Genomic DNA, 26,230 nt, shown 5'->3' with positions numbered 1-26,230 from the left:
GGGTGGTAGGAGATAAATTGCAGTCTTTTAACTTTTACAATCCTCAGACCATCCTGGTGAGGCCAAAAGCCCTAAATCTGTCTTCTTCATTTGTTGCTGGTTAAAAACAGAAAAAAAATCTTGCAGAGGTAAGGTAACTAACATTTATTGAGTATTTACTATGTGTCAAACACTGTTCCAGACTCTACCTAAAATACCTCATTAAATTTTATCCACAAATTAGTAATGAGAAAATGAGACAAAAATTTATTTGCTAAAGGTCATATCTCCAGGAGGTAACATAGCCAAAACTTGAATCCAGGTCTCTCTGATTAGATCTAGGAGCCCATACTTTCCCTTTCATGAATGAATGATACTTCTGCTTCTTTTAAGTAATCCCTATTTTAAGATGTATTAAAATGTTGAGCTTTTGTACTTTTACATGGAGATTCAGATTTGAGTGGAGAATGGGTCTAGGATATATTAGCCTCATTTTAAGAGGGTGGAAAAAGAATATGGAAAAGATCGTGAGTTTTATTTAATGCCTAGACAGAATGAATGTGTCTAAAAGCATTTAGGGAGAGGGTAAGAAAGCTCTGGTTGCAAAAAGGAAGAGAAATATGCACAGAAGCTGCCAAGTGAGTACAAATGTTAAAGCAGCAAGATCCATCACTGTTCTCTGTTTTGACAACGAAATGGAATCACAGAGAAGTGATGTCATCCAGGATGCGTCATAAAGGGGCCTGAGAACTTGAGCTGACTGATATTCAACCAACAGCTGTGAAACAGAGTACGGTGTGAGACAACTACTTCCCTGTCTATTTTTTCATCTCTAGAACAGAGAATGCTGCTCACAGCAACTCTATCATGTCAACCTCAAAAAGTATTTACTCTTTGGATATTGTGGGGATGTTAGAGTTTAAGTCGAGTGCAAATTCAGCCACCTACGGGAGCTAGGAAGATAACATTAGAAAAAGGCTGAGAATACACTACAGAGAGTGAGGAGAACTGTGGCAAACACGAGTGAGTTTGCCTCATTCACATTGAGTAGCTGCTATTCAGCTCTAGCTGATCATGGCCATGAGAAAACACAGGTCCAGTGTTGCCAGACCTCCTGATTTTTCTGGACAGTATCTTGGCACAACGGCTTTTCTATTTAGGATAAAATTCTAAAATAATTATATTTTCATGTGAAATATCCTGATATTAAAATGCTGACAACTAATTCAGTGTAAAAAATACTCCACAGACTAAACAAAACATGCCTGTTGAGCCAGATTTGGCTTATGAGCTGCCATTTTTTGATCTCTGATACAAATGATGAAGGACTGCAGATAATGACTACTCATGTCTGCACAGTAACTGATTCTTTACAAAGTCCTTGTACATCAATTTTTTATCAGTTCCTCATGACTGCTCCAAAAAGCAGGTGTTGTTATCCATATTTTACAGATAAGGAATCTGAGGTTCTGAGGAATCCCCATGCAAACAGTGAGTGCTTTACGCTTCAAAAGTTCTTTTTTATAGTTGTCATCTCCTCCCCTTTCCTGAACTCCGGTCCCAAATTCAGGGTGGTGTGCACATTCCTTTCACACTGAGCCTCTCTCCCTATTCAGTGTTTTGTCACAAACTGTATTCACCTCAGATCTTCCCGATCCTTCTGGCAGTTTCCAAGGAAGTTCCCAAACTGGCAGGAAAAGACATGGTCATGGATCTCCAGCAGGAAGATTTCATTAAACTCAAAGGCACAGGGAAATTGTTCCATTAATTGCCAGATACAGTCTAGGAACTGGGTGAAGACAGGGGACACTTCTTTGGAGTCCCCATCCAGATGGCCACACCTGAGAGATGCAAATAAAGGTAAAGAAAGACAACATCTCACATCTGGGATTACACTGTTTGGAATAGGCTACAACAGGGGTCTGCAAACTTTTGAGATGGAAGAGCCGCCCAGGGGTCAGCAAACTGCGGCTCGCGAGCCACATGCGGCTCTTTGGATACATACATGTGTCTCTGAAGTAAAATTGAAAATGAAAACGAAACTATTATAGTTTCATTTATAAAATTTTTAAAGGATATTATTCACACAATGGTGATTATGTAAAAATATATTTATGGCTCTCATAATTTTTAAATTGTTGTGAGGGACAGGATTAGCTCTTCCAGAGGTTGGCAAACTTTTGAGACGGAACATACCCAAACAGCCACACGTGGCTCGCAAGCCGCAGTTTGCCGACCCCTGGGCTATAATGAGGTCACTTTTTGTCTCTGTTGTCATTGGCAAGTAAACACCTCATGCCAAAATGCCACTCAGAATCTCAAAGCTTGTTAATCCCAACAAATCTCTTAGCTACTGGCATCCTTCGCCATCATCCAGGTTGTAAGCCTTTTGGTCATCTATTCTATTTCCTCCTACACCCTCTTTACAATAGAATTTTCTCCAGTGATACAAATGTTCCATATTTCTGTAGTCCAATATGGTAGTCACTAACTAATAAGCACTTGAAATTGTGGCTAGTGTGATTGAGGAACTGAATTTTTAACTGCAGTGTTTAATTATAATTATTATAATTTAAACCTAAACAGCCACATTTAACTCTTGTGAGTCAGGACCATACTTACATTGTTTACTGTAAAGTTCTTGATGCAAAATAGGTATTTAATAAACATTTATTGAGTGAATGAACAAACTTATCCTAGAACTGTTTAATGTTTCCTCCCCCATGATGCCCTCTTTACCAACTCTACCATCCACTGGAAACTCTATTCCACTGGAGATAAACATGGCATCTTTGGCCTCTACATGGTGTGTTCTAACTTCTGACTTAACTAAAATATGCCTCACCAAGGGCACCACCTCTTCCTGAGGCCCAAGTCAAATGGAGAATGCTCATCATTTCCCTCTCCACATATCATAATTCAAAACAGGGCAAAGGTTGGCTCAGCTTTCTCCTTGCTCCTACCACTGCTTTCTATCATTCTTTTCACTCTTAAAAATACTTCCCTTATGAGTCATGCTGTTTAGCTAATACTACCTTCCCCTTCCTCAATGTTGTCTTCTCCCAGTCTCTGGGTCACTTCCCCATGTTTTCTGAAGAATCTGACTCCTATCTTAAGTCTTATCTTTGGGATTCATGCAGATGACCTACACTGGCTTAGCAGGTTCCTCAACTAACTCAAATCCAATTATCTTCACTGATCTTTACCTTTCCTCCACTATCAGCCTCCCATATCCGTGGTCATAGGCTGGATCTTCAAGTTACCCAGAGGTTCAAACTGCACTTTAAAATTTTAATCTCAATATCCTACACTGACTGCCATATATTATATTTCCAAAGGCTGCTTATCTTACCTCTCCAGCCCTTATCTCTGAACCTCTCAGCTTGCCAGATTCCTACTGGCTTCCCTTTTGTCCTTATTATCCAGCCTGTACTCTATGGTCTGCCCCATCAACTATTCTCTCCCCATTTTCTTCAACTTTTCTGGTCTTTCTTGTAATTATTCACATTCAAAATCAAGCTATAGATGAGCCTAAAATGTGACATTTTCTGCTCACAGATTCAGACTGATGAATGCTGCTTGAAAATATTATGGAACCATGCAAACTGATGCCATTTAAAATTAAGTCTCCAAACTCACCTAGAAGTTAGTTGCTCCCAAATAATCTTTACGTATGTCCTTAACACCATTTTCCCATCAACCTTACAGCTCGTGCAAATTTTAAGCTACCTTCTCAAACCCCTAACTTATTTCACACTGGTGTCTACAGTACCACTAGGAAAAGACAGGCCATCAAGTAAAAATATCTAACTTCTGCTCTGACATTCGCACACTTATTTCCTTCACTGCCTGTCCTTCCATCCAGTCTCCATAGAAGATGTGTTCTTAATTATTGCTAATGCTAATCTTTTCATTTAAATTGTAGCTTTCACTCCCTCTTGTCTCCTCAGGAGTCTTACTCTTCCAAACACCCACTTTCTCTTTCAAGTCTTCAACCTTATATTCTTTAATGCTCTAAAAAGCCACCAATTTCAGGAAGCCTTCTTTGCCCCAGAATGGGTTAGGTTCTTTTGTTTATATTTACCTTTGTCTTAGCACTTATCACACTATACTATTGTCACCTTGAAGCTGCCGACTCAATGCCCCTGCGCACTGATCCTTTGAAGTCATAAGGAAGTGGCTTGGAATGCTAACACCCGAGGGAATGATCTCGGTAAAACTTCCTTATCAGGTGGTCTGGAATGCTGATGCCATCCCGAGGGTCATACACATGTGTGAAAGCACAACTCATGCTTAATCACAATGAGTTTTGGTGAAGCAGCTGCCAGTCTAATTGAATCAATTAACTGAATATAGATATTCAAAATGACCTCTTTGTGACAGTTATAAATAAAAGCCTTATGCCCACCAGTATCAGGGCTCACTCTCTCAGTCTGCAGAGAAGAGACCCCTGGCCTGCAGAAACTCTACTTTTGACTCCTGTGCTTTCTTAACCCTTTGCTGCCCCTCCTCGAACCCCCCAGCCCTTGTCACGTGGGACATCATATCTGGTGCCCTAACGTGGGGCCTCGAAGAGGGAAGGAAGACTTCAAGTCTAAGAAAAAGAAAAAGAAAAAAGGTTTAACGCGATAGGGCCCCAGGGAGGAGCCACGCACAACTACCAGGATAAAGAGGTAGGGAAAATCCAAGGTAAATGGAAATTTACTAAAAAAAAAAGAGAGAAACAAAAAAACTTGTGTGAAAGAGTGTGAATGTGTGAGTGAAAGAAACGCTTACTTTCTTTCTAGTTACAAACATGGGAAATGCTGAGAGCCATTTCTATTTATATTTCTCTATTCAAACAGCTTCTTAAAGCTGGGGGAGCTTGAATTTCAGACCAGAGATTAGAAGAGTGTTTTTTTTGCCAGTTTCCTCCGTTTTTTCTCTTTTAATTCTTTTTTATTATGAAATACACATTTTTTAGACTTAGTTTCAGCTGTACAACACAGTGCAATAGTTATACTTTTTATGCCTCGAAGTGACAACCCGCCTCCCCCAATCCACCACCCCACTTCCCCCCAATATCATACATATCTATTATAATTCCCTTGCCTCCACTCCCATACTATACTCCACGTTCCATGACTATATATATATATATATATACACACACACACACACACACACACACACACACACAATGGAGTATTAATCCTCTATAAAGAAGAATGAAATCATACCATTTGGGACGATATCGATGGACTTAGAGAACATTATGTTAAGTGAAATAAGTCAGTCGGAGAAAGACAAATACCATATGATTTCACTTATATGTGGAATCTAAAAAACTGAATGAACAAGGAAAGTAAACAGAAGTGGTCTCAGAGATGTGGGGGTGCAGCTGATGGCTACTAGTTGGGAGGGGGGTGGGGATGACAGAGAAGCGGGAGAGATTAGACAGCATAAATAGGTAACTACAATATTGCTACAGGGACATGAAAGACAGTTCGAGGAATATAATGAATAATGTAAATATTTTGTAGGGTGTCAGGCGGTCACATGTCTTGCATCATGGATGGGCAAGAGGCTTGATCACTGCACTGTACACCTGAAGCTGATGTTGTATAATATTGTATGTCAACTATAAATATATATATATATATATATATAGAAGAGTTTTTAAAGGTAATTGAAAATTATTGTTCCTGGTCACCTAATTTAGGAATAGTAGACTTAAAAGCATGGGAGGAAATCGGTGATGAACTCCTTGACGTACAGTATTCAGGCGTTCCTCTCCCAACATACTATCATCATTGATTTTCTTTTCTGTAGGAGAGACAGAGACCATATCTGATAACATAGTCTCCTTAAAACCTAGCATACTGCTTGGCTCAAAGCTTGTTGAAGAAGGACGAATAAATGAATGGACCCAAATGGCTAGAGAGTGACAATCAAATGCAGTTAAATGGATACACACCAATGGAGGAGAATACAGCCTGAATTGTAACTTCCTTGAGAGTAAAACATTTTATGTGCCTTTTGTATCGGCTCAGTGACTGATATAGTATGCAGCATATTGTTAAGTATTTGGTCAATATTCGTTGATTGTTCTGATAACATAGGTAAAGTCTCAGTGAGGATGTTTGGCTTATAGCAGACAGTAGATGAATGTAAGCCCTTGTACTAACCCTTTCTTACTAGAGAAATCTGCACCTGTCTTTTTTCTGATAAAAGGTTAAAAGATGCATTGTCTTAGATAGTATTCCCTCTGCCTGAATAACCTTCTCATACGACTGTTCTGTCTAGTAAACTTCTATTCATCCCCCCAAATTCATCTTTAAATGCTGCCTATTCCTGGACACCTGTCCTGACTTGTTCAAGCAGAGTTAAGCACTTTTTCCTCTATGATCCGTGATACCTTATTCTTCCCGGAAATATTTAACAATTTGATATAATAATTTGCACACTTTGAAGGCAGAGATAATATTCTAGTCACCTTTTCAGCCCTAGTACTATAGCAAAGTGTCTGGAATACTTGTTTCTTGATGAAAAGAGATTTATGCCACGTTCAACTTACTGCTCCTTCATATATAAGAACATACTGGATTTTGATAAACCTCACCTGAATGACCTTTATTTAGCCTCCTCCTTTAAAATGAGGGTAATTTTACCTTTGGGAGAACTTGTGGCCCATGGATATCCATTCCTTCTCTATCAGGATCTTCATTTTTATACAAAAAGAAAAGTTTGCATTAGGAAAATCATAAAATGAATTAGCCATACATACAAAAATATCAAAACACTTTCCTGAAACAGGCTTTGTATAAGTTTGGATGGACTGATAATAAATAAAGTTAATTTCCCAAATGATAACTAAGTAAGTAACTTGGATTTCCTTTAAAGGCCTGCAAAGGCTGCCTTCAAAATTCAAATGCTCTCAAGAGAAACTATTCTGGATGTGTATCCAGTGTCACATTTCTTTTCGCTTTTACATGATGTGTGAGCCATAACTAAAGGAAATACTGATAAACATGATATTAAATTCAATCTATGAAGAAACAGGGCTTCAAAATCAGTACTCAGGTCTGTACCAAGAACAAATCTCAGCATAAACCTATTTTCAACCATTAAAAAAAAAGCATTTCCAAAAAATGGGGATTAACTCCAATGTGAGTTCTGTTTCTTAGGAAGATCAACTAAGAAGCTTTGGATTCAGCAACAGAAAACAATCATGAGTCTGACATCCAAACAGCTGACATGTTGAAGATGATGAACCCATCAAACAGTCTATTTAACAGTCATCTAGTCAGCTTTGCAAACTTTTTGAGTTTCTCGTAGCCCTTACAGTAGTCTATTACATCTGTTACATATAACTTACCTTCTGATAGGTAAGAAATTATGCTGAATGTACAACAGAAAGTATATGGGGTGTGATCAAACAATACAGTGAATGTTTAAATAAAAAAATTATTACAGTAAAAGACACATTGCCATTAATTCCCCTCAAAATACTCCCCCTCGCTTCAAACACACTTATCCCATCATTCCTGTCATTTGCTGAAGCAGTTCTGGAAGTCCTCTTTTGTGAATGTCTTTAGTTGCACTGTTGTGGCTGCCTCAGTGTCCTGAATCGATTCAAAACGTTTACCTTTCATGGTCATTATGACTTTGGGGAAGAGCCAGAAGTCACATGGTGCCAGATCTGGTGAATAAGGTGGATGAGGACACATCATAATGTTTTTATTTAACAGAAACTGCCATACCAGAAGCGATCTATGACACGGAGCATTGTCATGATGGAGGATGATTTACAGCACACTTTAAAACACACCGTCTCTCAACCGTAGCTCACACGCGACTGATTGCACCAAACAAGTTGAAACTTGTCACACATTGTAACTAAGGTTTAACAGGCCACTTCCCATACTGAAGACCTCTGCCCTTTCACTGGATGGCACTTGGCAGCAGCATTTACCATATTTGTTGATCACAATGGAAAGTCTCCATGTCAAATAAAAGGCTCTGTCAAATAAAAATGTTACAGTGTGTTCTCATCCACCTTATTCATTGGATCTGGCACCGTGCAACTTCTGGCTCTTCCCCAAAGTCAAAATGATTCAGGACATCAAGGCAGCCATGACAGCGCAACTAAAGACACTCACAAAAGAGGACTTCAGAACTGCTTCAGAAAGTGGCAAGAACAATGGGATAAGTGCGTTCGAAGTGAGGGGGCGTAGTTTGAGGGGGATTAATGGCAATGTGTCATTTACTGTAATAAATTTTATTTAAACAGCCACTGTATTGTTTGATCACACCTCGTATATAGTGCAAATGCCTAAATTAGTAGAAAGAAGCTAAATTGAAAAACAAAGCTATTTTTGTAGATTTGGAACTCCTTATACAAAACAAGTCAGTTGAGCATTCTTTTTGATTTACCCACAATCTGTCACTCATGCAAAGTAAACTACAATTTTGCTTGCTCTCTTACCATGAGACCTTTGAATGTCCTATAAAATGGATCTAGGAGGATGCTGGCCACAGAGCAGACTTGTGCTGTGCGATCCCACCCATCAGAACAGTGGACTAAGACATTGGCCTTTTCTACCTTCACCGCCTGTGAAGAAAAGAGGCAAAAAGTAGCATACACAACTTTTGCATACGATGCTGGGTTAATAAATAGGGTTATCCAATACCATCCCTATGGCACGGAGAACCTGGTCTTACTGGGCTACATGAATTTCTTCTCATAATATTGGCATCCTCTATGGGGAATAAAAAAGAAAATAAAGGAGTGCAACAGAAGAAGGAGAGCTTACTTAACAGGTAAAGAAAATCAAAACCAATATATAATTCAGAGTAAAAAGAAAAACAAGGGAGTTCTAAGTTCACAAAACTTTTATAGAAGACAGGATCAATTCTGAGAGAGAGGAGTGGGCGAAAGGAAGAATCAATGCCCCCCAAACACGGATAGGAGAGTTCTGCATTCCAGTCCCAGATCTAAAAATGATTTCCTCTGGAGTCTTTAGGCATTTAGTCTTACTAACATAAATCCTTCCGACTTAATATGGAGAGGTTTACCTGTCTTAGGCAAGTTTCTGTACAATCAAATGATGTAAAGATCTGGGCAGTTACTCAATGTGGGCAATTTTGGCAATGATAGATATTGAGCATCCACTTATTCATTCTAACACTTAATTATGTACATCTCTCTGTGCCAAGTATGTGCTAGGTATTAGAGATACAAAGATGAGGCTTAGTTTCTGCCTTCAAGGAACTCACAAACTAGGGTGACCAAAGGTAAATAAATAAATATAATACAGTGAAAAACTGCTGTTATAGAGTAATGTATAATAACTATATCCTTCTGTAGGAGTCAGGGAAGCCTGAGCCTTGAAGAAAGAGTAGCATTTCCTCAGATGAAGAAGAAGGAAATTTACAAGGTCTGACAATTAAGTTCATGAACTTGTTGCAAGGATGTTGCTAAACTTTTTTGATATCAGAGGGATTATTCATTATGAATTTGTACCAACTGGACAAACAGTTAACCAAGTTTACCATTTGGAAGTGCTGAAAAGACTGTGTGAAAAAGTTAGATGAGGGCCGGCCGAGTGGCGCGTTGGTTAAGAGCTGGCTTGGGATGCCAGAGGGCCCCGGATCAGATCCCACATATGAGGGCCAGTGACACTGCCCTCCACAGCTAAGATGCTGAACAACAGCTCAACCTGGAGCTGGGTTGCCGTGAGTCGCCGGCAACAGCGTAGGCTGCAGCCCCTGCTGCAGTGGGTTGCCATGGGCTACTGTGTGTAGCCAGCAGCCAGCGAGACCGGCCAGCAGCCGCAGTGAGTGGCCGTCCAGAAGCCGTCGACTGATGTGCCTCGCCCGGGAAGAGCGCAATGATGGTGTCAACTTGGGCCAGTGAAGCCACGTCCTCCACAACTAGACTGAAGAACAAAAGGACAGCAACTTGTCTGTTCCCCTTCCCCCAATTCCCCAGCGCTGTTCTCATCCCCCAATTCCCCAATAAAAATATTTTAAAAAAAAGAACTCTCAGCAAATTAGGAATAGAAGAGAACTTTAAAAAAAAAAGTTAGATGACCTGAACTTTTTGTCAGCAATTCATGGCTCTTGCATCACGATAATACTCTTGATGTCCATTCCAGAAAGTGTTCCAAAATTGCTTTGAAGGATGGACTAGGCGCTGGTGTCAGTGTTTAGCTTCCTAAGGGGAGTACTTTGAAGGTGATCATAGTGATATTCAGCAATGAGGTATGTAGTACTTTTTCTAGGATGAGTTCGTGAACTTAATTGTCCAACCTCGTATTCACTCATTCATTCATCCAACCACCTAGCCAATAATTACTGAGTGACTATATAAGAAACCCTATGATATGCACTGGGGATACAAAGGAGACAAACACTTACATGAACAACTACAAACCAATGATAACTAAAACAGTACAAGTCGTAAGTTCTACCAGGTACAACAAAGGCTCAAAATAACCAAAGAAAAGCAGACAACTAAAGTGGGCTTGTCAGATGAGTAGGCATTTATCAGATGGATGAGGAAAGAACATTCCAGGCAGGGGGCACAAGATGACAGCATGCAGAAATGCAGGAGGTATGACCCAGTTGAGGAACTCTTAAGCACATTGGTAATGGCTGAGGCTAGGCTGGGATTAAGGAGAGGCAGGCCTGCCCAGGAGGGCAAGGGTCAGAATGACAAGTGTGCATTGTATCTGGTGGCAACAGGGCGCCACCGAGGTGTTAAAAGCAGAGGAGTGTCTTGATAAGATGTTCTCACTGTGGTAGCAGTTAAAGAGAATGAATCGGGAGGACTTGAATTTGGATTTAGGAAGACCAATCACAGAGCTACTAAAATTGTAAAAGGCTATGAGGGCCTGAACTAGAGTAGTAGTAGTGAGGTTGAAAAGAAGAAGAGGGTGTTAAGAATGAAAAAGGATATGGGATGAAGAAGAAGAGTCAAGGATGACTATGAAATGTGTGGGTTAATAACTTGGTGGATGATAGTACTGTTAAAGTGAACACAGAAGGAGAAACAAGTTTTAGTTGTTTTGCGGAGTAGATAAGATTTCAGTTTGGGCCATGGTGAGTGTGAGGCAGTTGAGGGACATCCAATGGAGAATCCAGTGACAACTGGATATGTGGGTCGGAAGTCCAGGAAAGGGAGGAAGCTGGGCCAGAGTGTAGATTTGACAACTAAATGAATAGAGATGGTAGTGAAAACTGGGTACGGCTGGTGCTGTCCAGGCAGAGACCAAAGTAAGAGGAAAAAAAGACCTGAAGAAGCAGTGATTTTTAAAGGAAAATGCAGGGGGCATGGGGGTGATATTACAGGAGACAGCCTATGAAAAAGTAGCCTGAAAGGTACAAAGGGTTAAAGCCAGGACTACAAAATGGTTCAAAGATAAAAGGGTTAACAGTGCCAAATGCAGGAAAGAGGTCAAAATAGAACAAATTAAAGAGTGACCCTTAGAGGGCTGGCTGAGTGGCTCAGTTGGTTAAGAACTCACTCAAGAGCGTGAGCTCTGAGCAAGAGTCGCTGGTTCAATTCATGGCCTGAGCTGAGCTGCCATCAGGTGGCAGGATGGCTCAGCTAAAAAAAAAAAAAAAAAAGAGTGACCCTTAGATTTGACAAGTCAAAGGCCATTAGTGACCTCAGCAAGAGTAGTAGTAATGGTAGAGAAATCTTATCACAGTGAACTGAAAAGTGAAAGGAGATGAGGAAGTGCTCATGGGGAAGGTAAACTACTTTCAAGAAAGCTCTACCCAATAAAAAAGAGGACAACAACTAAAAGAGGATAAGAAAAGTTCTTTTTCTTTAGGAATGAGAAAGTATTTGAGCATATTTCTGAAAGATGAAGCCATTGAAAGGAATAGGTTTAAAATGTAGGAGAAAGAGGTTCCTTGAAGGAAGAGGGGATGGGATTTAGAATACAGGTAGAGAGATTAGTCATACACAGAAAATGGGACACCATTTTCTCTAAGGTAGCAAGGAAGGAGACACACACACAAAAAGTCGATAGGGATATTAGTAGTGGAAGATGAGAGATGACCTTGATTTTTCCATTAAGAAGGAGACATTCTTGAATATGTGCTTATAGAGAGAAGAGTAACAGTGGTGTAGCCAGCTTGAAAGCAAGGTACAAATTAGGCATAGCTGCTTGGTGAAACAGGACTGGGACCCAACCAGGGACACATAAAATAACTTCTAAGTGGCCCTAAGACTACACAACTACAGCTAAAATTATAGACCATGAACCTGTCTGTGATAGTACCAATTAACATGACTATGGGATTTATTTCTTTGTAGCAATGTTTAGTAGTCAGGTGTAAGAGCAGAGAATGTAGAGAATAACTGGGGTTAGCAAGGCAGGCAGAGTGGAAAGATAAGGGGCACAGTGGAATGGACGAAGTGCTATACCACCAGGTCTTGGCTAGATAGGGAAGAATGTGGGAAAAGGTGGAAAAAGGAGTTAAAAGTGTATATGTAGGTGTCTATGGGACAGAAGAACCAGGCTAGATGGAGTAGGAGTGAGAACTGGACTATAAAAGCTCAAAGAACTATCAGTGCACAGTGTGCAACAAATTATACAAGGACATTCAAATCTCCTGGGATGAGAAGAATCAGGATGGAGAGGAAGGTAGTAAGGCTGTTCCCAAAGCTCATAATGGCGAAGAAAGAATAACTAGGAGAGGTACAGAGGTTTATTTAAGTGGAATAGACCTGAAAGGAGGAAGGAGTTTTGTAAGGAACAAGGAAAATACTGAACTGCCATGGGCCCTGTGGTTCATGGGGTGTGGGAAAGTAAGTGACCTTTATAGTAGAGGATACAAAAGAAATGATATTCCTAGAAGGATAGTTACCTTGCAGGTAAGACAAGAGTCAGAGAGATCAGGAAAAATTTCTCAACCTTTTTAACTTCTCAGTTAACCAGGTACCTGAGGTAGTATCAGAGTTCTGAAAGTAGCAACTACACTTTCCTTAGGGCTCCAAATGGAGTGAAAAGTCACTGGTGGACAGGAAAAGATGCTGGACTTCACTAATGATTAAAGAAATGCAAATTAAAACAGGACAAAAATATATTACCTATCATATTGGCAAAGATTAAAAAGACTGATGATAACCATTACTGGCAATGTGGAGAAATTGGCATTGTTGGTGGGAATAGAAACTGCTGTGACCTATTTGGAAGGCAACTTGGCCACATCTAGTATTCATGCTCTTTGACTCAGAAAACTCACTCCTAGGAATGTCCACACATACAAATATATGTGTTCAAGGGTATCTGGTGCAATAATGTCTACACTGGTTGAAAATGGGAATAAGTGAAGTGCCCATTAACAGGGTACTAGGGTAAGTTCACATAGTGGGATATGATACAATCACTGAAAACAATAAAGTAGTACTGACTGAAATGACCTGGAAAATGTTCATCATACATTAAGTATAAAAAGTCAGATTCAGCACGATATGAACAGTATAATTCCATTTTTACAAAGTAGTAATCATATATATAAGTAGATATGTTGAAAAACTCTAGAGCTGCACTGTCCAATATGGCAATCACTAGCCAGAAGTGGCTGTTTAAATTGAAATTCACTAAGATCGAATAAAATGTAAAATGCAGTTTCTCAGTCCCACTAGTCACATTTCAAGAGTATAATTGCCACATGTGGCTAGTGGCCACCATGTTATTACAGATGTAGAAAATTTCCATCATCACAGAAAGTTTGAATAGTGCTGCTGTAGGGGCATACACATTAAACTATTACTGATGGTGTGCATGCTGTGGGGCAAACTACAGGGAACATTTACATTTGATGTTGTATGTTTCTGAAATGTTTACTTCTTTAATAATGGGCATGTACAACTTTTGTAATGAGGAAAAAATAAAGATAATGAGAGAGAAAAAGACAGAGGGAGGGGTACTATAATGATTTTGAGAAGAAGAAGTTCACTTTTGCCAGAATTTGATGGGCAATGGGGAGTCATTGGAGGATTTGAGTTTAAAGTGCCATTATCAGATGTGCTCAAGAAAGATGATTTTACAAGCAATTCGGTGGCCCAACTGGAGAGTAAGTAAGAAAAATGCAAATTATATTACAAAGTGAACAAGTTAGGAAGTTATTAGAGTACTTTAAGCAAGGGATGATGAATGTTTTAACTAGGGTAGTAGTAGTAGAGACTGGGGAGAAAGGACAGATTTGAGAAACACTTCTGAGGTAGAACTGACAGGAGTAGGCAATTGCCAGATGGAGGGCTAGAAACACAATTCAAGGCTGACTGAGTTTTGAAGCTCGAGATAAGGGATAGGTGGTAATGGAGATGGGGAGCACGGGATAATTGTGCAATCCCAAGCCTGTTTAGTTTTTCATCCACTCATTTTAATCCAATCAATACTTATAAGGTTGAAGTGTCTATCAAATTGATCCCTCTTCTCCATCCTCACTGTCTTTGGTTTAATAAAGTCTACTTTAGAAAGGGAATATAGATGTATGGGTATAGGGCATGTGAAAAAGGAACAGTATGAAGAATGGTTAGAACAGTAGTCTCGAAACAACCAAAGAGATCACACAGTAAACATTAGTAACATGTTATGTAAAAACTGTAGGCAACATGACTACAAAAGCCAAAAAGCATGAGGGCTGGATGTTTAAGGCAGTTAACTGCATATACTCTTCAAATCTTTTAAGCCAGAAGCTCTATATCTCATTACCTTCAAATGAGAAAATGACAGCAGAGGGATGAAAAGTCACTCTCTCCTTTTCTTTACTTCTATCAAACAACGGGGGTGGGGTGAAGAGGGAGACTTCTCATGTAGGTATACATATAGACAAAACTTCAAAATGAGAAAATGTACACTCTCAATTTCTTCATCCTCCTCTTCTTCTTCTTCTTCTTTTTCATCTTCTTCTTCTTCTTCTTCTTTTTATTTTTTTATTTTTTTTATATTACCTTACAAATGATAAAGAACCCAAGGTGCTGGCAGTCAGAAAATAAGTGTCACTATGAATGAGTGATGATGCCTGCCTCGACTGCATTGAGGCAGACCTATAGAAAGAAGTCAAAAAGGTCTGCTTTATACTCAGAGCTCTGAATACCCACTGACACACAAGCTCTGCATTTATTTACACCCATTCTTACTTCCACTTGATACCTTAGAATCAACGCAAAAATGCAACAGAGAGTATTTGAGCTGGAAGGACCATTAGAGATCATTTTAATGATCTTTTAATCTGAGGTTTAGGGGTCTGTGGGCCCTCTGAAATTGAGGTCCATTTTCTGTATATATAGCCATATGCACATTTTTCCAGGGGGAGAGGGCCAATCATATTCCCAAAGAGTTCTGTAGGCCCCCAAAATTATATCATTAGATTCTAGTCCAACTACCTTGTTTTTACAGATGAAGAAACTGAGGCCCAAAGAAGGGATGAGATTTGCCAAGGGCACACGGTGAATAGCAGAGCTGAATCTAGAAACTAGGTTTCTTTTCAATATTCTTTCCACCATGGTAAACTGCTACCTCAAAAGATCCCATAATTAAAGTTAGTACAAGTTCTTAAAAGTCCTGATTATTACCTTTGCAATGAAAATTCCAGCATCCATAATAGCTTTAATGTGTCTCAACCACCCTGAGCTCTCCAGGCCGCTAAGAAATTCACTCATTGTTGGAGTTTTCAATTCACAAACTAAGGTAGAAAAGGAAGCAAAGATTGAAATTTACAATTGCCTCAGTTTATTCACCAAAAAAGGGGTAAAAGTGGATCCTAATTTTGTAAATGAGGAAGCTGAGGCACAGAAAGGTTAAATGATTAGTTGGAAACCATACAGTGAGTCAGGAACAGTACCAGCACTAGAGCCTACCATATCTTCCAGCTCTGGTGTCTGCTGTCTTGAGTTGTAGAACCCACCCCCAAGCCCACAGAAATCTCTGAAGAGGAGAGCCAGAAGATTGAGTCAGCATCCACAGGAAAACACATCTTCTCTGATTAGAAAACACATTTGATCCTAATTCCACCCACTCATCCTAACTCTGCAGGCCCTTAACATCTGTCTGTACTCCCACACCCCCACCTACTCCCTAGAGCCCTGTGCAGTCTCAACAGATTGAAATACATATATACTCCTATGTATACCGGTTAATTTTCATGCACTTTGCACAGGTTATCCAGCAGAGGGCAATCATTTGCCTCAAAAATCTGTAAAAAGTCCTGTACTCCTATACTCCTATGTAATATTCTGGGACAAAAAAAGAGAGGAGGAAGACACCCGAGGAAGAGGAGCACTAATGTCCTAAAAAGGATGCAGACTGAGGAAACAGGGTTTGATAAGGGTCATGTAAGGGAGAGGTCCTGGCCTACACCATAAGTACAAAATTGAAGAAAAGAGAGGAAGAATAGGAAGTTCACTAAAGAAGGCAGGTTTTCACTATCTCTTCCTGAGTTGACATACCTGTATCATGGAATCCTGGGTAGTGGCTTTGGAAGAAATGTTCTAGACTCAAGAGTCCTTGTTGTAAGGCCCCAATCTCATCTTGCCCCCACTATGACTCCAATTATTTTGTAGTGATGACAGATGACCCAAATTGTCTGATATCAGCTTCATTCCACTGAAGTCTAAATTCACCCCCTTCATCAGCACAGTGATGAAATCAGACTGACTCCTTACAGTAGATTAAATGAGGTGATTTCTTACCTTGAGGATGATACAATGAATCCCAAATTCATTTATACTTATGTTGACCTACCCACCCCTAAACACCCGCCTCTGTAATTCTATAGAAATTATTTCCATGGCAACTAAACAAAGATGGACTCCAATGGGTTATGAAACTGCACATCTTAGTTCCTCTGCTAGACTGACACTGCTATAATTCAGTACAATGTAAGCTGGGTTCATAGTATAGTCAAAAACCTTATCACCTATTGACTCTGCTCACCTGGCTGCTTTTATGTTCCACCCCAAATCAGGCAAGCTTTTTGTGTATATAATAATGCAAAGCTATGGCCTCTGGCCTAGCCAAGGTGAAATCCTTGTACCTTCCAAGAGTTTCTGCAGGCTGCTCCGCATCACATGGATATTCTCAATGGCCATGAACCTGAAGCGAATGTTAGCATAGTTGTCTTCATTTTCATACCCCTTCCCAGCTGCTCGGTTGGCCATGGCGTTCAACTGTAATAGATGAGGACATAATAGAGCATATTAGGCAGAGGATGAAACAACAGGGTTCATCAATCTCAATGCCTTATTCTAAATAGTTTTAAATCTTACCCATTTAAAAAGAAGTTAAATCATAGTGTCCTTCAATAAATGATTAGATAAAGAAGATGTGATATATATATACACACAATTAAATACTACTCTGCCATAAGAAAAGATGAAATAGTGCCATTTGCAACAACATGGATGGATCTTGAGATTATTATGCTAAGCAAACTAAGTCAGATAGAAAAAGTCGAGAACCATATGATTTCACTGATATGTGGGATATAAAACTGAAAGCAACAAAGGAACAAGACAAAGAAAGAAACAAAAACTCACAGACACAGACAATAGTTTAGTGGTTACCAGAGGGTATGGGGGGAGTGGAGTGGGGGCTGATAGAAGAGAGTAAAGGGGGTCAAATATGTGGTGATGGAAGGAGAACTGACTCCGGGTGGTGAACACACAATGTGCTATATAGATGATATATTACAGAATTGTACACTTGAAACCTATGTAACTTTACTAACCATTGTCACCCCAATAAACCTTAATTTAAAACAAAAAAGAAGTTAAATCAGACAGGGTACATCCTGGAATGGAGACTTTCACTGGTTTTTAGATCAAGTATCTTATTTTTTTTTATACTTTTATTTTATTTTATTTTTTTAGCTGAGCCATCCTGCCACCTGTTAGCAGCTCAGTGGCAGCTCAGCTCAGGCCAGACTCGAATCGCTGTTGCTCAGAGCTCAAACCCTTGAGCGAGCTCTTAATCAACTGAGCCACTCAGCCGGCCCCTAGATCAAGTATCTTAAGTAACAGGTAGTATAGAGAAAGAGAGAGAGATTTTGTCGTTTTGTTTTATTGTTAAAACCCTGCTTAAGAGATTGAAAGGTTATGGCACGTACGAGGATATATGATCTGAAGAAATGAAATAATAATTTTTGAGCTTCCCTTCACAAACGTTTTCTCAACTGAAAGGGGGTACTGGGAAACATGAAAGTTCAAAAATCTTTACAACTGAGAAGCTCTAAAAAGAAGTCTAAGAACTTCAGGGCCAATTTTTAAATAGCTATTCTAGAAAAATGTCTAAAACATGCACAAGATAAATGCCTTTCACCACTAATAAAATTGAAATGGAGCTACCAAGACCTGTTTTAACACTATGTTAAGCTTGTGGTAATCAGAGTATTTCTAGGTTATAAGAAGAATGTTGGGCAGGGGAGGGAGTAAATAAGACTTGCAGAGAGGAGATATTAATACAATAACCAGAAAGCAGCCAAAATACCTTTTATGATAACTACCTTACTAATCAAATAATTTTTGGTTATCTGGGCCTGTGTTTTCATCTCCCAGTATTGTGCATTTCAGAAGGCAGGAGGAGCATGTATCTGGACAGGGTGTAGTTTTTGTATTAATAGAAAAAACGCCACTAAAACCTCAAAAGCACAAACTATTCATGTTAACACATTCAGGGGGAAAAAGTCTATGTCAGCATATTCTGGTTAGAATGCAAGATACTCATGAAAGGGAGAAACATGATGGTCATTTTGACTACTTAGCACACAGACTAATGTCGCTGAGATTTCATTAAATTAGTGACAAATGTCAAAGAAACATCTGTGGAGGTACAAGCAACAGCCACCTAGTGGCAAGGAAGTTTGCTATGATTGATGAATGCTTCAGCAAACAAAACAATAATTACAGCAGTCCCTATGCAGGTCTGGGCAGCACTAGAAAGGCCAGCTAGCTAGCTACATGGTAGCACTATAAACTCATTGGTAATATGTTTGACAGTTGAGGCACAGCTATTTTTTTATATTTTATATTTGCAGCCTAATGTTCAAGTAGGGAAGAGATATAATATTTACTGAACTCCTTGTATGTGCCATGCTAGACACCATGCTAGATCCTTTACCTGCATTATCTCATTGAGTCCTTACTATCGCCCCTCAAGATAGGCACTATTATTATTCCCATAAGAAAACAGTCTCAGAGAGGTGAACCAATTTCAACCAGACTCATATGGATAAGGGCTGAAGGCAGGATCTGACCCCAGGTTTGTCTGACTCCTAAAAATGTAATTTTGTCACTACAGTTCAGTTTCTACTAAAAGTATAGATCTAGCCATTTAGGAGAGGGTGATTGCTAGGCATTTCCAGGCCTTCTGAGAGAGGGAAAAAGGAATCTGGTAAAAGGGGCTTTTTGGTCCTGGGCTTGGAAAAAAAGGCACCAATCCTTTAATTTTTCAAAAGGTTGGTGTTTCTCTTTACCATTTTAAGGTTATTTAATCTTGACAAAGATAAAGATTTGATTAAACTCTTTCCAATCCCGAATGGCAGATGCAATTATGGTTGAAGTAAGACATCAAACTTCTGAGAAACTGAAAAATAGTGCCTAAGCAGAAAGGAAAATTATTCTCTCTCTTGAGTCCAGTCAGTGGTAGGTAGCTCTGGAGAATAGCCAGTGAGAGATTCCCCAAAATGTGGCAGACAGCTGTCTAAGACCACTATCTGGTTTCATGTGCAGCCAATCGCTCAACTCTGATGCCACAACCACCTGGCTTAGGCTTAGGTCTAAATCACTGACTTGGCGATCAGTAGTTAGCAATGAAAGCTCCTAGTCAGCTATACTCCACACATCAAATTACAGGAAAACTTGCTTCTTTCTGGGGCTGTTTGTGAAAAAGACAGCCTTTAGGAAAAGGAAATATGTCCTTTACTTGCTTCATGGGGCACAATTCTTCTACAATCCCTAACAGAGCTAGACAATATGTTGCAGGTTAAGGAATTAATGCAGAGAGCTTAGGTTGATACTTAGGTTGATCTGAGGTCCCTTCTTTCTGTAACATTCCCATTTGAAAGAGAGAGACCCTGGGAAACACACTGAAACAAATCACTCAGTATCTGGCTCTTGGAAAAATCAAAGGATTTCACTAGGACCATGTCCACTGTCAAAATCCATGGAAAACTTATGTTTCTGCTCCTTTCTTTTTCTCTGGGACCAAGACTTGAACTTCACTTTATTGAACTGGGAAAAACTTAATCAGCAAATAGTGCCGGATGTTTAAAAAAAATTATTGCCACATGAGCTAAATAATTTTTGTTAATCATATAGCAGTCGTATTTGTGAACCCGGCTCCTTCAGGAGATACCAAAGTATTACTAACCCACTGTGATTTCATGCATTATTTACAAAAAGATATGTTGGTATTAATAAGTTTCCAGTGTTAAGTTGAAATGCATTCTCTGATAGTAAATTTATACCACAGAAGAGGAATACTAAAAATTCTGATCGATGAAAAGATCTAGTTAAAAGACAAGGGAACATCAAAGAGCCTCTAGGCATTCAATTCAGATGTCACAAATTCAGGAAGTCTAAAAGCCAGGTTATTCAAAGTATCTTTGAAAGAATCAAGGACATCTCAGTCTTGCTTGATAGTAACAGGCTACAATAAAAGGAGCTCCAAATGTCTTGCTCAAATTATTCTACACAATGTCTGACACAATAAGCCCATATACACAAATCTAATTTTCTCAATAACATTGTGAGGTTCAACATGTAGGGATGGAGATTATAAAATGAGTGAAGAAGGAATATTAAAGAGGTCATTGATTGATAGATACCTTTGGTCTTGTGTCTACAACATACATAAACTGGTTCCCCGGGTTCGTTTGGCTAATGGCCTCTAGCAAGAGCTCATCATCCATGCAGCGGGAATAAAATCCAGACAGAGGCTGGCTACAGCGGCAAATGGCAACCTGTAAGGAAAAAAAAGTGCCAGTTGAGTGATCATATGCACAGGTGGTCAAAAATCCTCCTTGATCCCAGGTTTGGTGAGCAGAGAAAGATGAGCCAACTCAGAATAGTGCAGCAAAGAGAGGTGTAATTATGAAATGCAGCCGTGCCACTAACATTGGGCTCAGCCTCCTGCCTCCCCTGCCATGTGAGCTGTGTTACCACAAACTGCGGCTCAGAATAGCCTTGTTTTTCCCTTCTACTTGGCTAAGATTTTGAACCTAGTCTTGGCAAATCTAGACTATAAGAAAATCACCTCTTGAGTGCTTCCTTAATAAAATTCTATTCTCAATATGTATTAGGCTAGTGTTTTTCAGAAACTGCCCTGCTTTTTATAGTCGTCGCAGTAATATCACCCAAAGAAACCAGAGGCTGGCAGTGGCAGCAGAATTCCAGATAGAGCAGATATAAGAGAGCAGGATTCACTCTCATTAATGTCAAATCAGAGGGGCTGGTTTGTTTTGAGCCATTTCAATATAAAAACCACATAGCTATTTAGCAGGTATGTTTGGTAATGATTAGTTAATGGACTGCATTGTACTTCGGTGTACTTTTTTTTTTTAATTGGGGAACTGGGGAGGGGAACAGTGTTGGGGAATTAGGGAAGAGGAACACTGTGTTTTTCCAGGACCCATCAGCTCCAAGTCAAGTTGTTGTCCTTCAATCTTAGTTGTGGAGGGCACAGCTCAGCTCCAAGTCCAGTTGCTGCTTTCAATCTAGTTGCAGGGGGGGTGGGGGGGGTGGGGGGGAGAAATGGGTAGTCCACCATCCCATGTGGGAATCGAACCGGCAACCCTGTTGCTCAGAGCTCGTGCTCTTAACCACTTGAGCCACTCAGCTGGCACCTCGGTGTACTTTTTAAGGAATCTGCTCACCTTGATAGTTTGACACCAAGACACTCACTTGTATCACTATACTCTTTAGCATCTGAATAGTAGCCTACTTGAGAAAATGACTATTTGTCTAACTCCAGATCTGAGAATGACCACAAGAGGGAAGAATTATTATCCCATCCTATGGAAAAGGACTCAAATGAAGGAGTTAAGTGCTCTTTCCTACTGCCTTAAATTATAAGTGAGAAAGAATCAAGGATGTCCGTGTTGTAGTGGGAGGCCACAGTCCCCAAATATCCTTTCATACAACCAGCTCCCTTTCATTCAACAACGTCCCATCAAGCTGGAGCCCGCAGAGAAGGAAAGAAACAAATGCACACACCAAAAATGCTACTTAACATCTGCAGTTTACAATTTACAAAGTACACATATATTTTCTCATATGTGATCCACTTAAAAACCCTCAAAAGTACTAAAGTTCAGAGAAGTAACTTGCTTGAGATTACATAGCTAGCAAGTGGCAGTGGTGGGAATTAAACTCACATCTTCTAGAATCAAGTTTAGTTCTCATGAGAGAAGTTCGCTCAACTCACATTGTTCTCTCTGTAGAGGTAGGAGAGCACAGGTACCCGTTCTTTACTTCTGAACTTTGAACTTCCAACCACTGTTCCCAAGGTAACAGATTTAGGAACCACTATTTCAGGAGGGTAGGTACTGCATATCTAAAAGAAAAGTCAATTTTTTAATCTCAATATATATATTTTTAATATTTTTCACTTGATACCAACAGTTTGGAATAGCAATCACTTAAGCATTAGCTTTCTAGTATTTATCTTAGAATCATCCATTCCTCAGAAACAGGAACAAAAATATACTTGGTGTAATAGCTTTTCCAAGTATGCTATTATTTTGTAGAAAGGAACACACTGAGATATTTAAGAACAAAAGGTACTAACATTATAGGTAGAAATGCATGTTATAAGTAGAAGTGCACATATAACTGTACCCTGAAATTCCTACACTTGCCTATCAGAGCAAACAATGTATATCATAAATAAGTAAATTAAAACAAATAGACTCAAATATAAGGCAGATAGGTGGAAAAGGAGAAAACATGATGTACTCTTTCTTAAAATGCATATTCAGTTCCTAGTTTATGCATCTTGAGGGCCTTTAAAACACCAGTCTGGGGGTAGAAGTGTTAACATTTCAGGTATGAGTTAGTCTATAAAAAGACTGATACATTTTCTCAAATTTAGCAGCTGTTAGTGGTTGATTACCAAAATATATCTTTCTAAAGAGACAGTGACAAAGTATTATAATGGCACAAACCTAATTCTAATCACTCCTCTAAGTAAAGAACACCCTTAAACTTTTGACAATGGATCAAATAAATAAAAATATTAATAGGCAAAAAAGTTTGAGGTAGATTAGGTTCTAAGTAACTCATTAAAGTAAATATCCTTAAAACACAGAACATTTGAAAGAGAAAAAGCTCTCTACCCATCACCTTACCTGGACTCAGACTTTGGAGAAGTGGGTCATACAAAGAGAAATAAATGGAACTTCTCTAACAACTCAGAAGGTTACATGCATCCCAGGTGCCAACCCAGATATTTCAGGCCTCATTTGGGGGACTTAGACATATATTTTAACTGGAAACAATTCACCTCATGTCTATTCATTCCTGTCAAGTATGGCCCTAACATGCCACCTCACAAATGGTCCTGCTAAGTGACAGCTCATCAATCGTCGTATCTAGTGGATATTCCAAACTGTGTTACCAGAAAGCCATTACAATTACTGTCTTTTATGATAGTAAAAAGCTGTAAATAAAGATCCATCAATTCAGAGATACCACTTAAACATCAATGACTCCCTGTGCAGAAAAGTTATCATAGCAACCTTGACTGCTATCCTTAGAAAGCCCTGCTTATAAGGTTGGCCCTTGGTTGATGCATGGGAACTTGGATTTTGGAAGGGTTCCCACCATTCCTTAACTGGTAAGAGTGACTCACCATGCCTAAACTGTTTGTACAAACAATGTGGTTTATGCCAAACTCCTATTTTCCTTCTAGGCATCTGAAACTTTGGTATACACTAGGCAGAGAGTGCCTGCATGAACCAGGCCCCAACAAAAATCCTGGCCACTGATTGTCCAATGAGCTTCCCCTACAGACATTTTCCACATGTTGTCACAATTTCCAGCTAAAGGAATTAAGCATGTCCTATGTGACTCCACTGGGAGAGGACTCTGAAGTTCGTGCCTGGTTTTCTCTAGACTTTGCCCCTTTTCGCTTTGCTCATTTTGATTATACCTTTTCACTGTAATAAATCATAGCCACAAGTACCTGTGTGTCCTGTGAGTCCCCCTAGTGAGTCACTAAACCTGAGGGAGGGTCTTGAGGACCCCCAACACATTCCCAGACCACCATATTTGGCCCAGAGCTCTTTACTGAGATCTAGACTCAAATACTTGGTATCAAATACTTGATATATTTTGGATCACCTTGAACTCAAGTCTAAAACTGAAAACATTGTCCTTTTCTTGTGCTCCTTATCTTGCCTAACATATCCATTACCCATTTGGTCACCTCAGCCAAAAACCAGGAAACCTGGGACGCATACTAAAATTCTCCTTCTTTCTCCCAGCCACATTAATCTGTCACCAGGTTCTTTCAATTATACCACCTAAATATCTCTTAAAACCATCTCCTCCTCTCTCTCCATCCATAGTCATCACCTTAGTCCAGATTCTCATCACTTCTCATATCATTCTTCTGTATTCTTAGCTCCAGCACACCAATTCTCCATACCACTTACCAGTTATCTTCCTAAAATACAAATGTACTCACATTCCTTTCCAACTTAAAACTATAGTGACTCCTGTCTTCAGGATAATGTTCAAATTCCTTAATTTGGCCATGAAGCCCTTCATGATCTGACTTCACTTCCTGATCTCTGTCTTTCTCTCCCTGTATAAATTAAGATAGATTTCCTTCTCCAGACTATTTCCCAAAGTGTCAGGCTGTTTTTGGCTTCCCAGTCTGAATTCCATAGCCTTTATCTATGCTCCCACAGTGTTCTATGCTTTAGTCTATGACAACTCTGACTCAGTGTCTCAAGTGCTGTAGGCACTTAATAAATGCTTGTTGCATGGCTGAATGTCGAATGAAAAGGAGAGACTGTGACTGATTTTTTTTTCTTTATTCAAAACATTGTTTGCTGATATTCTTCTGTTTTAATTAAATGAACCTAAAGGAAAACAACAATGACAAAATTACCTCATAGTTTCTGTTGGCATCTGTTATGGTCCAGTACCTGTTGGGTAGTCCCATACGTTGAAAGTCTGATATTGGGTCAATGAGTTTCCAACCAAAGTCCCTCATCTCTTTTGAAGATTTGGGATTATAAGAAAAAGCATACAGATCTTCAGGTAACGCTAGAGCAGAGAGATAGACACAAAAACACAGTTAATAATGAGTGAAACTTACAGAACTCCAAATAATGCAAAAAAAAGGCTATATTTCCTTTCTCCCAAAGAGAATATTTGTCAAACAGTCCCAGAAAAGGACAATGATCTGTATACAAGGTTGCCTTTATGTAAGGAATGAGAACTGGAATATTGTTTTGGAATCATCTTTTAAATTAAAAAAAAATTTGTTAAAGTCTGTCATTTATTACATGAACTGGAGTTATTTTTCCTTTATTTGTTTTATTAGTTTCAGGTGTACAAAGCAACATAATAGTTTGACATTTACAAGCAACACAAAGGAATAACCCCTCCCCAAGTCTACTACCCCTCTGACATCGTATATAGCTGTTACAATACCATTGACTATATTCTCTATGCTGTATTTCACATCCCATGAATGAATATATATACATATATGTGTGTGTATAATATATAAAATTATATATAATTTTAATATATAAAATTATAGTTGACATTCAATATTATTCTACTTCAGCTTCAGGGGTATAGCACAGAGGTCAGGCATCTACACAGTCTACAAAGTGATTCCCCCTGATAAGTCCAGTACCTATCTGGTACCCTACATTATCTTTACAACATTATTGATTTTCTTATGACACCAATATAAAGCAGGAACATTCTGTCTAGCTTCCTGTGAATTAATGGATAATGGACTGAATTGAAGCTTCAGGGTTTCACAAGTGGAGAAAGTGGTCCTTACAAACGTTTTTCAACTGAACTTCAATATCCTAAGTGTACTGTTTGTTTTAACGTTTTACAAAACATTAACACTGTGGGCCGGCCGAGTGGCGCAATGGTTAAGAACTGGCTTGGGACGCCAGAGGGCCCCCAGTTTGGATCCCACATATGAGGGCCAGTGACACTGCCCTCCACAGCTAAGATGCTGAACAACAGCTCAACCTGGAGCTGGGCTGCCGTGAG

General features: G+C 39.4%; 1 protein-coding gene across 1 annotated transcript in view; it reads right to left on the bottom strand.

The window, feature by feature from the left end:
- MTMR8 (myotubularin related protein 8) overlaps positions 1 to 26,230 on the bottom strand; it is a 110,285-nt gene that overhangs the window by 57,102 nt on the left and 26,953 nt on the right. The window contains exons 4-11 of the mRNA XM_019656100.1: positions 25,098 to 25,255; positions 22,407 to 22,535; positions 20,809 to 20,943; positions 17,020 to 17,152; positions 15,560 to 15,669; positions 8,447 to 8,572; positions 6,630 to 6,679; positions 1,620 to 1,820 (exon numbers count right to left, since the gene is read on the bottom strand). Coding sequence (XP_019511645.1) covers positions 1,620 to 1,820; positions 6,630 to 6,679; positions 8,447 to 8,572; positions 15,560 to 15,669; positions 17,020 to 17,152; positions 20,809 to 20,943; positions 22,407 to 22,535; positions 25,098 to 25,255 — 1,042 coding nt within the window. The remainder of the gene's footprint in view (positions 1 to 1,619; positions 1,821 to 6,629; positions 6,680 to 8,446; positions 8,573 to 15,559; positions 15,670 to 17,019; positions 17,153 to 20,808; positions 20,944 to 22,406; positions 22,536 to 25,097; positions 25,256 to 26,230) is intronic.

This window comes from Hipposideros armiger, unplaced genomic scaffold (genome assembly GCF_001890085.2).
Source record: "Hipposideros armiger isolate ML-2016 unplaced genomic scaffold, ASM189008v1 scaffold_254, whole genome shotgun sequence".
Classification (NCBI taxonomy): domain Eukaryota; kingdom Metazoa; phylum Chordata; class Mammalia; order Chiroptera; family Hipposideridae; genus Hipposideros; species Hipposideros armiger.
Note: the sequence above shows the minus strand (reverse complement) of the source record. Positions and strands in the feature narration are given on the sequence as shown.